The sequence below is a fragment of the Natator depressus genome, chromosome 21 (genome assembly GCF_965152275.1).
Source record: "Natator depressus isolate rNatDep1 chromosome 21, rNatDep2.hap1, whole genome shotgun sequence".
Taxonomy (NCBI): domain Eukaryota; kingdom Metazoa; phylum Chordata; order Testudines; family Cheloniidae; genus Natator; species Natator depressus.
Window position 1 is genome coordinate 14,183,966 of NC_134254.1, and position 12,593 is coordinate 14,196,558.

The window sequence follows — 12,593 nt, forward strand, 5'->3', positions numbered from 1 at the left end:
AAAGATTGGTGAAGTGCTAAATAGGTCAGTGACACAGAGTACCTTGGAGCACGTGGAAAACTGGGCTTATTTGAACAACGTGCATTTTTAATACAGCCAAATAAGGTCAGACATCGGACTAGGATCAAAGACTGTGCCTCACGCTTACAGCAGGAACTGTATCCTGGAAAGCAGTGACTCTGAAAAGGACGTAGAAGTCCTGGTGGAAACCAACTGAACATTATCTCCCAGTGCAATGCGGGGGCTAAGACAGCTAATATGACCCTTGGATGCATAAACAAAAAGATGTTGAAACCACTGGGTAACTGAGGCTCTCTGGCCTGTGTTATGCAGAAGGTCATTCTGGCCTTCCACTCTAGAAATGTTGTGGTCCTACCCCAGGCTCTCTGTGCTGTGCTAAAGGACCTGAAGCTGGCTTTGTGCCTGGAGGTTTCCCGGGGTGCCAGGCGATGCATTTTGCCTCTGGGCCCTGGCTGAGGCAGGAATCCTTCCGCTGGGCTGCATTTTGGCAGCCGAGCTAGCTGCTGAGTGACAGACGAGGAGCACGGCCCCTTCTGTGGAAAGGCCCCTGCAGCAGGAGCTGGAGCAGAAACGTGATCAGGGCAGGACAGCCAGGCCTGACAGCAGCTGCCCCCAGGTATGAAGCAGAGCTGTCCTCTCTCCTCCCCTCTAGGTGTACACCTGCCTCCCTCCCCCCACAAGGAGCAAGGCTGCCCTGTCCCAGTCTCACCTTCTCCTTCCCTGGTGTGCAGATTAACCCACCTCTCCCACTACAGGGGCAGGCTCAAAACTCCCCCACATGTGCAGCTCCCCCACCAGGGGCAGGGCTCTCCCCCCCCCCCCCCAGGTCTGCAGGTCTGTGACATTTTCAAGGTTACCTGGGGGGTACAGGGTAAATCGCTACTGTCTGCTTGTAGCACAAAGGAGCCTTGTCTGTGCCTACCTGGGGAAACTCACCCCAAACAACCAGCTGCTGATGACACAAGCACCCCACTCCGGGCTCTGTGAGCCCCAATTCTTTCCCGATTGGCACACCCCAGTCCTTAGGCTCCCTAAGAAAGCAGAGACAACCTGGGGCTAAATCTCTGGAGTTAGTTAACCCCCAGAGCTCACACTGACCCTGGGATACAAGTTCCCCCCTTCCTGACAGTACCCTCGAGTGCCCAGCCCCTCGACTTCTGGGATGCGCCCAGCTTCTCTGCCTCTGCCACCCAGCTCAATAGCATCCCCTCCTTCAGCTCTCTCCGAGACACCTTTCACGAGACACTGGCAGAGTTGCCTGCATAATGGACACCATCTCGTGCCGTTCTTTCTCCCTTTGTACAGTTCCAAACTGTGTGTCTCTTTTCATAGCTGGGGCGTTTTGCCCTGATGGTCCCCCCCACTGAGGGTATTTTTCAGGCGCTCTTTTGGGCTTTGCCAAGGCTCAAGCTCACGCCTTGTCTGGACTGTCAAGACGTGGCCGGGCTGGGCCAAAAGATGTCAATTGTTCTCATGCTTGACGGAGTCAGCTCCGAGATCCGCCCACCCCCGGGGGACCAGTTTCACCTCTAGCTGCTTTGGACCCCAATATTCTACAGGTGACAGAACCCCCAAAATATTTCCCATACACACCTCCAGGACAGCCAGCGAGTCCCTTGCGTTGGGCAGAGACTGCACCCCACCCCCATGGGTGAAATATTGTGAAGAGGGTGATCAGAGGGGAAACATGCCCAGCGGGGCATAGGCAGGGCCCTGGGTAGAGACTCAGAACTGTGTCTTTCGGTTGCCACCGTGGGGCATCTGGGTCACAAGCTTCACCCCCAGGGGGGTCAGGGCTCTGCCGTCCATCTAGGTGTGCAGCCAGCTCCCCAAGGACCTGGTTCAGGGCCCTGCCCTCCTCGCCAGGTTTGCAGCCAGCTCTGCCCCTCTCCCTCCCATATGTGCAGCTCCTCACCCCCTATGAGGGCTCCTCCAGGTGTGCAGAGCTCCCCCCTCTCCCCCCCCCAGGTGTGCAACGCTCCCTCCGCCCCCCGAAAGCGAAAGCGGCCGGGAGCGAAGGCGGAAGCGCGGTGCCCGCTCCGGGCTGCAGAGGGACGCGCCGGCCGGGCGCCGCGGCTGCCGAGGGGAGCGAGCGGAGCCGGCATGGCCGGGGCGGGGATCGCCAGCTTCTTCCGAAACAGCGTGCGGCGCCGGCTGGCCCGGAGAGGTGAGGGGGGCGGGGGGGACCCCCCAGCCCCACCCGCGTCCTGCGTCTGGCCTCGCTCCGGACCCCTTGTTGTGCGCCCCCCGCCAGGTCTCCCTGCCCCATTGCTGCGCCCTCCTCCCCCCCCGAGTCTCCCTGCCCCATTGCTCCCCCCCCCCCGGCCAGGTCTCCCTGCCCCATTGCTGCCCCCCCCCGCCCGGTCTCCCTGCCCCATTGCTGCGCCCTCCTCCCCCCCCCCCAGTCTCCCTGCCCCATTGCTGCCCCCCCCCCCGCCAGGTCTCCCTGCCCCATTGCTGCGCCCCCCCCCCCGGACCGGTCTCCCTGCCCCATTGCTGCGCCCTCCTCCCCGCCAGGTCTCCCTGCCCCATTGCTGCGCCCTCCTCCCCCCCGGCCAGGTCTCCCTGCCCCATTGCTGCCCCTCCCCCCCCCAGAGTCTCCCTGCCCCATTGCTGCCCCCTCTCCCCCCCCAGAGTCTCCCTGCCCCACTGCCGCGCGCCCCCCGCCGCGCTCCCCCCCCCCGCCCCCCAGGCGCTTGGCTCGGGACTGGGAGCTGTTCTGGAAGGAGGATCCGGGACTTTCCTGCGGGGGCAGCAGCCTGGGATTCCCGCGGCCCGGAGCGGGAAGGCAGCGCTGGCCCCGGCGACCCACGCGGAGCTCGGAAGGCAGGATCGGGCCCGCTCCCGCGGTGACCCGTGCCGCTGCGAGGGGGCTTTACGGGGCTCCCTCTGCCCAAGCCGCTTTGAAATCCGCTGGCTCTGAATCCTGCCTGTCCGGGGCACCTGCGGCCTCCCCTCCCCTAGCCCGGCAGGCTCTGGGTGGAGAGCTCACACGAACTCCCAGCCGCTGGCCAAGTCTCCGGTGCCCCGACCTGCCGCGGTCATTCACACCTCTGCAGAGCCCCGCCTTCCCGATTCACACCTCTCTGCCCAGCATGCGGGGGCCATGCACATTCTAGTTTTACACCCTTGAAATGCTGCTGGGATAAGCTATTAAACAGGGTATAGATTCAGACGTATGGTACGTATATGCCCTCTGTTACTGGAGAATCCGAGCAGGGCACAATCTGACTTGTATTTGTTTGGCGAGGTAGGGCAGTGCCACTCTCCCCCTTTTACAGGGCGGGAAACTGAGGCACGGAGAGATACTGCCCCCCCAGGACGAATCGACTAGAACCTGAGTCTCCCAAGTCCCAGCCCTAACTCTTGGCCCTGTCTTGGTCTGGCTCTTATCAGTCCTCAAGATAGTGGGCCCTAAAGTCAGCTCAGAATTGCAGCAGTGCTGGGAAAACATTCTAACCATCATTGGAGAACGGGGAGACTGCTTGCAAAATAATGTACCTTGAAATATTCACTGGTCTCTGGACCGGGCAACAAGAGAGACCATTTACAGGGTGCTTTGAGTGTCCCAGATACCCCGGGCTCGGTGCTGCCTGAATTCAAATGCCAGGCTTGATAGAAGTGGAGGCAAGGCTGAGGATCGCCACTTTAGAGGGGCAGCACTGGCTGGGCCTTCATTTTATCATGTGGCATTTGCCATGTGGCGCCCAGGGAGGAGTGGAGGCCAGGGGCCGCCCTGCCAGGAATCTGCATGCCCATCGTTCTAGTGCTCTGTGGGCGCTGGAGCGGCAAGCCCTTCGGCTCTTCTGGGGAAGGCTGGTTTTGTTTTTTTGATACTTGTCAAGTGTTTGTGGAGCTGTAGAAAACCCATTTCCTCTCCGCTAGGGCAGGTGGGTGTCTGCATGTTGCAAACAGAGCATGAAGCAAAATTCTTCTGCACCGCAAAAGTGGCCAGAGAAATGGAACATTTTATGCAAATAATAAAATATTAAAGAAATTCTGTGCTTAAAGGTCTGATGTTCAGCAGGAACCGCCTTGCTGAGCCGGAGTGAGCATAGTAATCATTCCAGTTCTGATCTCATGTAGACAAGGTAGAAAGTGTCCCTTCTGTACCCCCCATGCAGTGCTGCCAGGAGCCTGAGGGATGTGTGTGCAGGGCTTATCTATGCCAAGAAATTACACTGATCTTAACTCGCTCAATTCAGAAACCAGTTTAGTGAAATCCGGGCAATTTCAGTGTCGACTGGGCCTCAGAGGCACCTTCCTCCCACACCCTCTCCCCTGAGGGTCATGCCAGGCTGTACCAGGAGGAAGAGGTGGAAATGAGCTGCACCCGCTTTGGGTTCCAGCTGCAGCTGTTCGCTGCCGGTACCCGCTCACCCAGCCAAACAGACAGACTTCCCTTAGTGGGAAGGAGTCTGGAGGCCAGTCCCCTCCTCCGGAGATGGTCGTGCTACTCCCTGTTGTCGTCCCCCCCTCCTTATACCCAGCCTTCACCAGCCAGGCCTGTTCCCTCCCCCGCTTTCCTGTCATCACTGATAGAGAGCTCCATCAGACCAGAACCACTCCCACCTCAGCAAGGAAAGACCTGCCCCCCCCGCCCCCCGTTCACAAACTGATGGGGACCAATTCCAGCTGATCCACCATCAGGGTGAACGCCTCTCCTCCCCAGCCACCTCAGACCCCAAACCAGCAGGGCAGCCTGCGGGAGTTGCTGGGGTGTGGGCAGGATGTTGGGCGAACGGGGAGACGTAGCAGTAAACGTTTGTTGCAGCAGCCGAGATCTTTCCGTCCTGAGTCAGAACGCTGTTCCCTGGCTTCTGAGTAAGTGGCCCCCGCTCCCCCATGTGGGGCTGGCCGATGCTGCTCACCCCCCAGGCCCAGGGGGGACCAGCCCAAGCCACCAGCCCACGCCACTGCCCCCACTCCTGCCCGTGCAGGGCTGGCCTGGCCTGCGCTACTCGCCCGAGCCCTCTCTCCCCTCGCGCAGGGCTGGCATTGCCCCCCGCACATCCCTCTGCACCCCGCTTGGGGTCACACCCCACTTTTGGGGCAAAACTGGGCATTTGTCCCGTGTGCTCTGGCTAACTGATGAACAGTTGGCCAGAGCAAACGAGACAAATGCCCTTTTTTGCCAAAAAAGTCAGGACAGCTGGGACAGGGCTTAAAAAGGGGACTGTCCCAGCCAAAGCGGGACCTGTGGTCACCCTACTTCTGAGTGGATTGGTTTGTGTTTCTGAAAGTGCTTTGGAGATCAAGGTCCCCGCCACAGGGTGGGCTGGCTCTCTCTAGCTCTTGTCATGGTGCTCATTGCCCGTCTCCAGTTCTTTCCCACCACCCCACCGGATTACATCCATGGCAATGACCACGTGTCCCTTGCTGGAGTTCAGGGCACGCTTCTTATTCCGTGTGCACGGGGCCCATTGGTTGACCTGTGCAACCAATTTGACCCAGTTTCCTTCCTCCCGTCTCCCTGTATGGTAGGATGTCCTAGAGCGTAAGTCCGCTGGGCACTCTTATCTTCTGCTGAGGCACTGTGGGATAGAGGCCCAGATTTTCCCAGCATGCACTGACACAAACCCAGCTGGCGTGGAAGGTATGGATAAGCTCAGGTGGTTTTTATGACTGCCAAGCTACGGAGTGGACACAGAGCTACTTGTAACCCATTAAGATGACTCTCCCCCCAAAATCTCAGCTGCATTTGCAAGGCAGAGGGGCTCCGAAAGTGCCGTTGGCACTCCGTGCTATTTCCAGTTAGGGGTGTCGGGATTTCAGAAGGGAACAAATTATTGGTGCGTGGTCACTTGATACCTGGTGGAGAGATTCAGACAGGTGGCGTCTTGATCCTGCCAATATTGGAAGCGCAGTGGCTGGAGTGTATTTTAAGGTTAGACCAGGCAAAGCATGAGCAAGGACATAGAGCCATGAGCACTCCTGCACTGGCTCCCCAGGCATGGGCTGGGTGGGGTCTGCTGCTTGCCAGGGGCTAAGATTTGCGATGTGACGGAGAGACTGCTGAGACTCATCAAGCCCTCGGATCGCTACCCCTTCCTGCTTCTCCACGTGGGCACCAATGATACTGCCAAGAATGACCTTGAGCGGATCACTGCGGACTACGTGGCTCTGGGAAGAAGGATAAAGGAGTTTGAGGCGCAAGTGGTGTTCTCGTCCATCCTCCCCGTGGAAGGAAAAGGCCAGGGCAGGGACCGTCGAATCGTGGAAGTCAACGAATGGCTACGCAGGTGGTGTCGGAGAGAAGGCTTTGGATTCTTTGACCATGGGATGGTGTTCCATGAAGGAGGAGTGCTGGGCAGAGACGGGCTCCATCTTACGAAGAGAGGGAAGAGCATCTTTGCGAGCAAGCTGGCTAACCTAGTAAGGAGGGCTTTAAACTAGGTTCACCGGGGGAAGGAGACCAAAGCCCTGAGGTAAGTGGGAAAACGGGATACCGGGAGGAAGGACAGGCAGGAACGTCTGTGAGGGGAGGGCTCCTGCCTCATACTGAGAATGAGGGGCGATCAGCAGGTTCTCTCAAGTGCTTATATACGAATGCACAAAGCCTTGGAAACAAGCAGGGAGAACTGGAGGTCCTGGTGATGTCAGGGAATTATGACGTGATTGGAATAACAGAGACTTGGTGGGATAACTCACATGACTGGAGTACTGTCATGGATGGTTATAAACTGTTCAGGAAGGACAGGCAGGGCAGAAAAGGTCGGGGAGTAGCACTGTATGTAAGGGAGCAGTATGACTGCTCAGAGCTCCGGTACGAAACTGCAGAAAAACCTGAGTGTCTCCGGATTAAGTTTAGAAGTGTGAGCAACAAGAGTGATGTAGTGGTGGGAGTCTGCTATAGACCACCGGATCAGGGGGATGAGGTGGATGAGGCTTTCTTCCGGCAACTCGCAGAAGCTACTAGATCGCACGCCCTGGTTCTCATGGGCGACTTTAATTTTCCTGATATTTGCTGGGAGAGCAATACAGCGGTGCATAGACCATCCAGGAAGTTTTTGGAAAGCGTAGGGGACAATTTTCTGGTGCAAGTGCTAGACGAGCCAACTGGGGGGGAGCTTTTCTTGACCTCCTGCTCACAAACAGGGAAGAATTAGTGGGGGAAGCAAAAGTGGATGGGAATCTGGGAGGCAGTGACCATGAGATGGTCAAGTTCAGGATCCTGGCACAGGGAAGAAAGGTAAACAGCAGGATACGGACCCTGGACTTCAGGAAAGCAGACTTTGACTCCCTCAGGGAGCAGATGGGTAAGATCCCCTGGGGGACTAACATGAAGGGGAAAGGAGTCCAGGAGAGCTGGCTGTATTTCAAGGAATCCCTGTTGAGGTTACAGGGACAAACCATCCCGATGAGTCGAAAGAATAGTAAATATGGCAGGCGACCAGCTTGGCTTAATGGTGAAATCCTAGCGGATCTTAACCATAAAAAAGAAGCTTACAAGAAGTGGAAGGTTGGACGTATGACCAGGGAAGAGTATAAAAATATTGCTTGGGCATGTAGGAATGAAATCAGGAGGGCCAAATCGCACCTGGAGCTGCAGCTAGCAAGAGATGTCAAGAGTAACAAGAAGGGTTTCTTCAGGTATGTTGGCAACAAGAAGAAAGCCAAGGAAAGTGTGGGCCCCTTACTGAATGAGGGAGGCAACCTAGTGACAGAGGATGTGGAAAAAGCTAATGTGCTCAATGCTTTTTTTGCCTCTGTCTTCACTAACAAGGACAGCTCCCAGACTGCTGCGCTGGGCATCGCAACATGGGGAGTAGATGGCCAGCCCTCTGTGGAGAAAGAGGTGGTTCGGGACTATTTAGAAAAGCTGGACGTGCACAAGTCCATGGGGCCGGACGAGTTGCATCCGAGAGTGCTAAAGGAATTGGCAGATGTGATTGCAGAGCCATTGGCCATTATCTTTGAAAACTCGTGGCGAACGGGGGAAGTCCCGGATGACTGGAAAAAGGCTAATGTAGTGCCAATCTTTAAAAAAGGGAAGAAGGAGGATCCTGGGAACTACAGGCCGGTCAGCCTCACCTCAGTCCCCGGAAAAATCATGGAGCAGGTCCTCAAGGAATCAATCCTGAAGCACTTAGACGAGAGTAAAGTGATCAGGAACAGTCAGCATGGATTCACCAAGGGAAGGTCATGCCTGACTAATCTAATCGCCTTCTATGATGAGATTACTGATTCTGTGGATGAAGGGAAAGCAGTGGATGTATTGTTTCTTGACTTTAGCAAAGCTTTTGACACGGTCTCCCACAGTATTCTTGTCAGCAAGTTAAAGAAGTATGGGCTGGATGAATGTACTATAAGGTGGGTAGAAAGTTGGCTAGATTGTCGGGCTCAACGGGTAGTGATCAATGGCTCCATGTCTAGTTGGCAGCCGGTGTCAAGTGGAGTGCCCCAGGGGTCGGTCCTGGGGCCGGTTTTGTTCAATATCTTCATAAATGATCTGGAGGATGGTGTGGATTGCACTCTTAGCAAATTTGCAGATGATACTAAACTGGGAGGAGTGGTAGATACGTTGGAGGGCAGAGATAGGATACAGAGGGACCTGGACAAATTGGAGGATTGGGCCAAAAGAAACCTGATGCGGTTCAATAAGGATAAATGCAGGGTCCTGCACTTAGGACGGAAGAACCCAATGCACAGCTACAGACTAGGGACCGAATGGCTAGGCAGCAGTTCTGCGGAAAAGGACCTAGGGGTTACAGTGGACGAGAAGCTGGATATGAGTCAGCAGTGTGCCCTTGTTGCCAAGAAGGCCAATGGCATTTTGGGATGTATAAGTAGGGGCATAGCGAGCAGATCGAGGGACGTGATCGTTCCCCTCTATTCGACATTGGTGAGGCCTCATCTGGAGTACTGTGTCCAGTTTTGGGCCCCACACTACAAGAAGGATGTGGATAAATTGGAGAGAGTCCAGCGAAGGGCAACAAAAATGATTAGGGGTCTGGAACACATGACGTATGAGGAGAGGCTGAGGGAACTGGGATTGTTTAGTCTGCAGAAGAGAAGAATGAGGAGGGATTTGATAGCTGCTTTCAACTACCTGAGAGGTGGTTCCAAAGAGGATGGTTCTAAACTATTCTCAGTGGTAGAAGATGACAGGACAAGGAGTAATGGTCTCAAGTTGCAGTGGGGGAGGTTTAGGTTGGATATTAGGAAAAACTTTTTCACTAGGAGGGTGGTGAAACACTGGAATGCGTTACCTAGGGAGGTGGTAGAATCTCCTTCCTTAGAAGTTTTTAAGGTCAGGCTTGACAAAGCCCTGGCTGGGATGATTTAATTGGGGATTGGTCCTGCTTTGAGCAGGGGGTTGGACTAGATGACCTCCTGAGGTCCCTTCCAACCCTGATATTCTATGATTCTATGATTCTAATCAGGATCTCTCTTCCCTTATATTATTGGAAATCAGAGGATAACATCTGAATTCGGTCAGTACAGTAGAAACCAGATCCTGCTTTTAGCTGCAGCCTGCTGCTTTGCTGAGGGTGACCTTTTGACAGGGAGGGTGCGCTCCAGTAGGAAGTGCAGCCTTTTGACCGTAGCAGCTACCTCCCGCAGCTGCTGTACACTGGCAGGAAAATCTTCCTCCACTTCCAGTGCTCTCAGTTATGCCGGACAAGGCTGCTGTCCCAGCTTCCATAGGTACTCTGAGAAGAACCTCTGTACCATCCAGGAGGAGCCTGGCTCCTCCCTGCACCCAGCAGATCTAATCTCTTCCAGTAAAGGACACGCATGGTACTAGGTGCCTAGCAGGTGTGTCCCTGGGGCTCCTTTCCGAGGACGGAGCAGCAGCACCTAACACTGCTGAGGTCTCATCTGGAGCACTGTGTCCAGTTTTGGGCTCCACACTACAAGAAGGATGTGGAAAAATTGGAAAATGTCCAGCGGAGGGCAACAAAAATGATTAGGGGACTGGAACACATGAGTTATAAGGAGAGGCTGAGGGAACTGGGGATGTTTAGTCTACGGAAGAGAAGAAGGAGGGGGAATTTGATAGCTGCTTTCAACTCCCTGAAAGGGGGTTCCAAAGAGGATGGATCTAGACTGTTCTCAGTGGTAGCGGATGACAGAACGAGGAGTAATGGTCTCAAGTTGCAGTGGGGGAGATTTAGGTTGGATATCAGGAAAAACTTTTTCACTAGGAGGGTGGTGAAACACTGGAATGCGTTACCTAGGGAGGTGGTGGAATCTCCTTCCTTAGAAGTTTTTAAGGTCAGGCTTGACAAAGCCCTGGCTGGGATGATTTAATTGGGGATCGGTCCTGCTTTGAGCAGGGGGTTGGACTAGATGACCTGCTGAGGTCCCTTCCAACCCTGATAGTCTATGAACTGCAGTTCCGCTCTGTGGTAAAGTTGCCCAGCAGCTGTGCCTTCCACGCCCATGTAGGAGTGTGCCGGCCTGTCATACTGCGAGTGTACTACCCCGGTGCTGCTGGTATCCGTCCGGCCCACTGCCTAAGGCAGACAGGTTTGGTATTTGCACTGCAGGGCCAATGCGGGGACATTCAGCTTCCCCTATGCATCTATGTGCACTGCTCATCAGTCAAACCAGTTTGGTCTTTTCCTCTCACGTGTCAGCTTCCCTTTTGTGGGGATTTGTCTTCTCAGTGAGCTTCCCTTTGTGTTGAATCAATGCGGGAAGACCATGGTGCAAAAACTCAGAGCAGGTGATGTCAATTTGGAAATGGATCTCCCCTCTCTTCTTGGAGGGGATCTTCCTACCCCTAGTCGCAGCTGGCAGGAGGCATTGTGGGGGTGATAGCCGCTGGGCTGCTGCCTGAGTTGCACCTGCTCTGTGGATAAGGAGAAGCTGCCTGTTCTCCGCGTCTTTCACTGGCTAGAACTAAAGGAGTAAAGGGATGAGGCTGATGCCCCAAGAGGTCCCTTCCCTTCCCCCCCCATAATCTGCTCCGTGTCAGTGCTGCGCACGCCGGAGAATGTAGGCGCAGGGGTCGGAGAGCAGAGCGGAGGGGCCATTCTCAATGGGCATAGGACGAAAGGAGATGGGGAATAAAGGTAGCCAAAGAGCTGAGCACTGGGAGGAGCCCAGGAACCGAGTCTAGATCACAAGGTTGGACCTGAGTCAAGATCACAAGGAACAGAAGTGGGAAGGGTGGGAAGGGAAGAAGGAAGGAGGGCAGGGAAGGGAGGGAGAATCATAGAATATCAGGGTTGGAAGGGACCTCAGGAGGTCATCTAGTCCAACCCCCTGCTCAAAGCAGGACCAAGCCCCAACTAAATCATCCCAGCCAGGGCTTTGTCAAGCCTGACCTTAAAAATACCTAAGGAAGGAGATTCCACCACCTCCCTAGGTAATGCATTCCAGTGTTTCACCACCCTCCTAGTGAAAAAGTTTTTCCTAATATCCAACCTAAACCTCCCCCACTGCAACTTGAGACCATTACTCCTCGTTCTGTCATCTGCTACCACTGAGAATGGTCTAGATCCATCCTCTTTGGAACCCCCTTTCAGGTAGTTGAAAGCAGCTATCAGATCCTCCCTCATTCTTCTCTTCCGCAGACTAAACATCCCCAGTTCCCTCAGCGTCTCCTCATAAGTCATGTGTACCAGTCCCCTAATCATTTTTGTTGCCCTCCGCTGGACTCTTTCCGATTTTATCACATCCTTCTTGTAGTGTGGAGCCCAAAACTGGACACAGTACTCCAGATGAGGCCTCACCAATGTTGAATAGAGGGGAACAATCACGTCCCTCAATCTGCTGGCAATGCCCCTACATATACATCCCAAAATGCCATTGGCCTTCTTGGCAACAAGGGCACACTGTTGACTCATATCCAGCTTCTCATCCACTGTAACCCCTAGGTCCTTTTCTGCCGAACTGCTGCCGAGCCATTCGGTCCCTAGTCTGTAGCAGTGCATGGGATTCTTCCGTCTTAATTGCAGGACTCTGCACTTGTCCTTGTTGAACCTCATCAGATTTCTTTTGGCCCAATCCTCTAATTTGTCTAGGGCCCTCTGTATCCTATCCCTACCCTCCAGCGTATCTACCTCTCCTCCTAGTTTAGTGTCATCTGCAAACTTGCTGAGGCTGCAATCCACACCATCCTCCAGATCATTTATGAAGATATTGAACAAAACTGGCCTGAGGACCGACCCTTGGGGCACTCCACTTGATACCAGCTGCAAGCTAGACATGGAGCCATTGATCACTACCCGTTGAGCCTGACAATCTAGCCAACTTTCTATCCACCTTATAGTCCATTCATCCAGCCCATACTTCTTTAACTTGCTGGCAAGAATACTGTGGGAGACCGTGTAAAGTCAAGGAACAACACGTCCACCACTTTCCCCTCATCCACAGAGCCAGTTATCTCATCATAGAAGGCAATTAATTAGTCAGGCATGACTTGCCCTTGGTGAATCCATGCTGACTGTTCCTGATCACTTTCCTCTCCTCTAAGTGCTTCAGAATTGATTCCTTGAGGACCTGCTCCATGATTTTTCTGAGGACTCAGGTGAGGCTGACTGGCCTGTAGTTCCTAGGATCCTCCTTCTTCCCTTTTTTAAAGATGGGCACTACATTCGCCTTTAGAAACTTGTTTC

General features: G+C 54.5%; 1 protein-coding gene across 1 annotated transcript in view; it reads left to right on the plus strand.

The window, feature by feature from the left end:
- The first annotated feature begins 2,056 nt into the window (after positions 1-2,056).
- The window catches only part of DENND2D (DENN domain containing 2D), a 34,658-nt gene continuing 24,121 nt past the window's right edge, over positions 2,057-12,593 (plus strand). Inside the window, exon 1 of the mRNA XM_074935970.1 lies at positions 2,057-2,188. Coding sequence (XP_074792071.1) covers positions 2,125-2,188 — 64 coding nt within the window. The 5' untranslated portion in view covers positions 2,057-2,124. The remainder of the gene's footprint in view (positions 2,189-12,593) is intronic.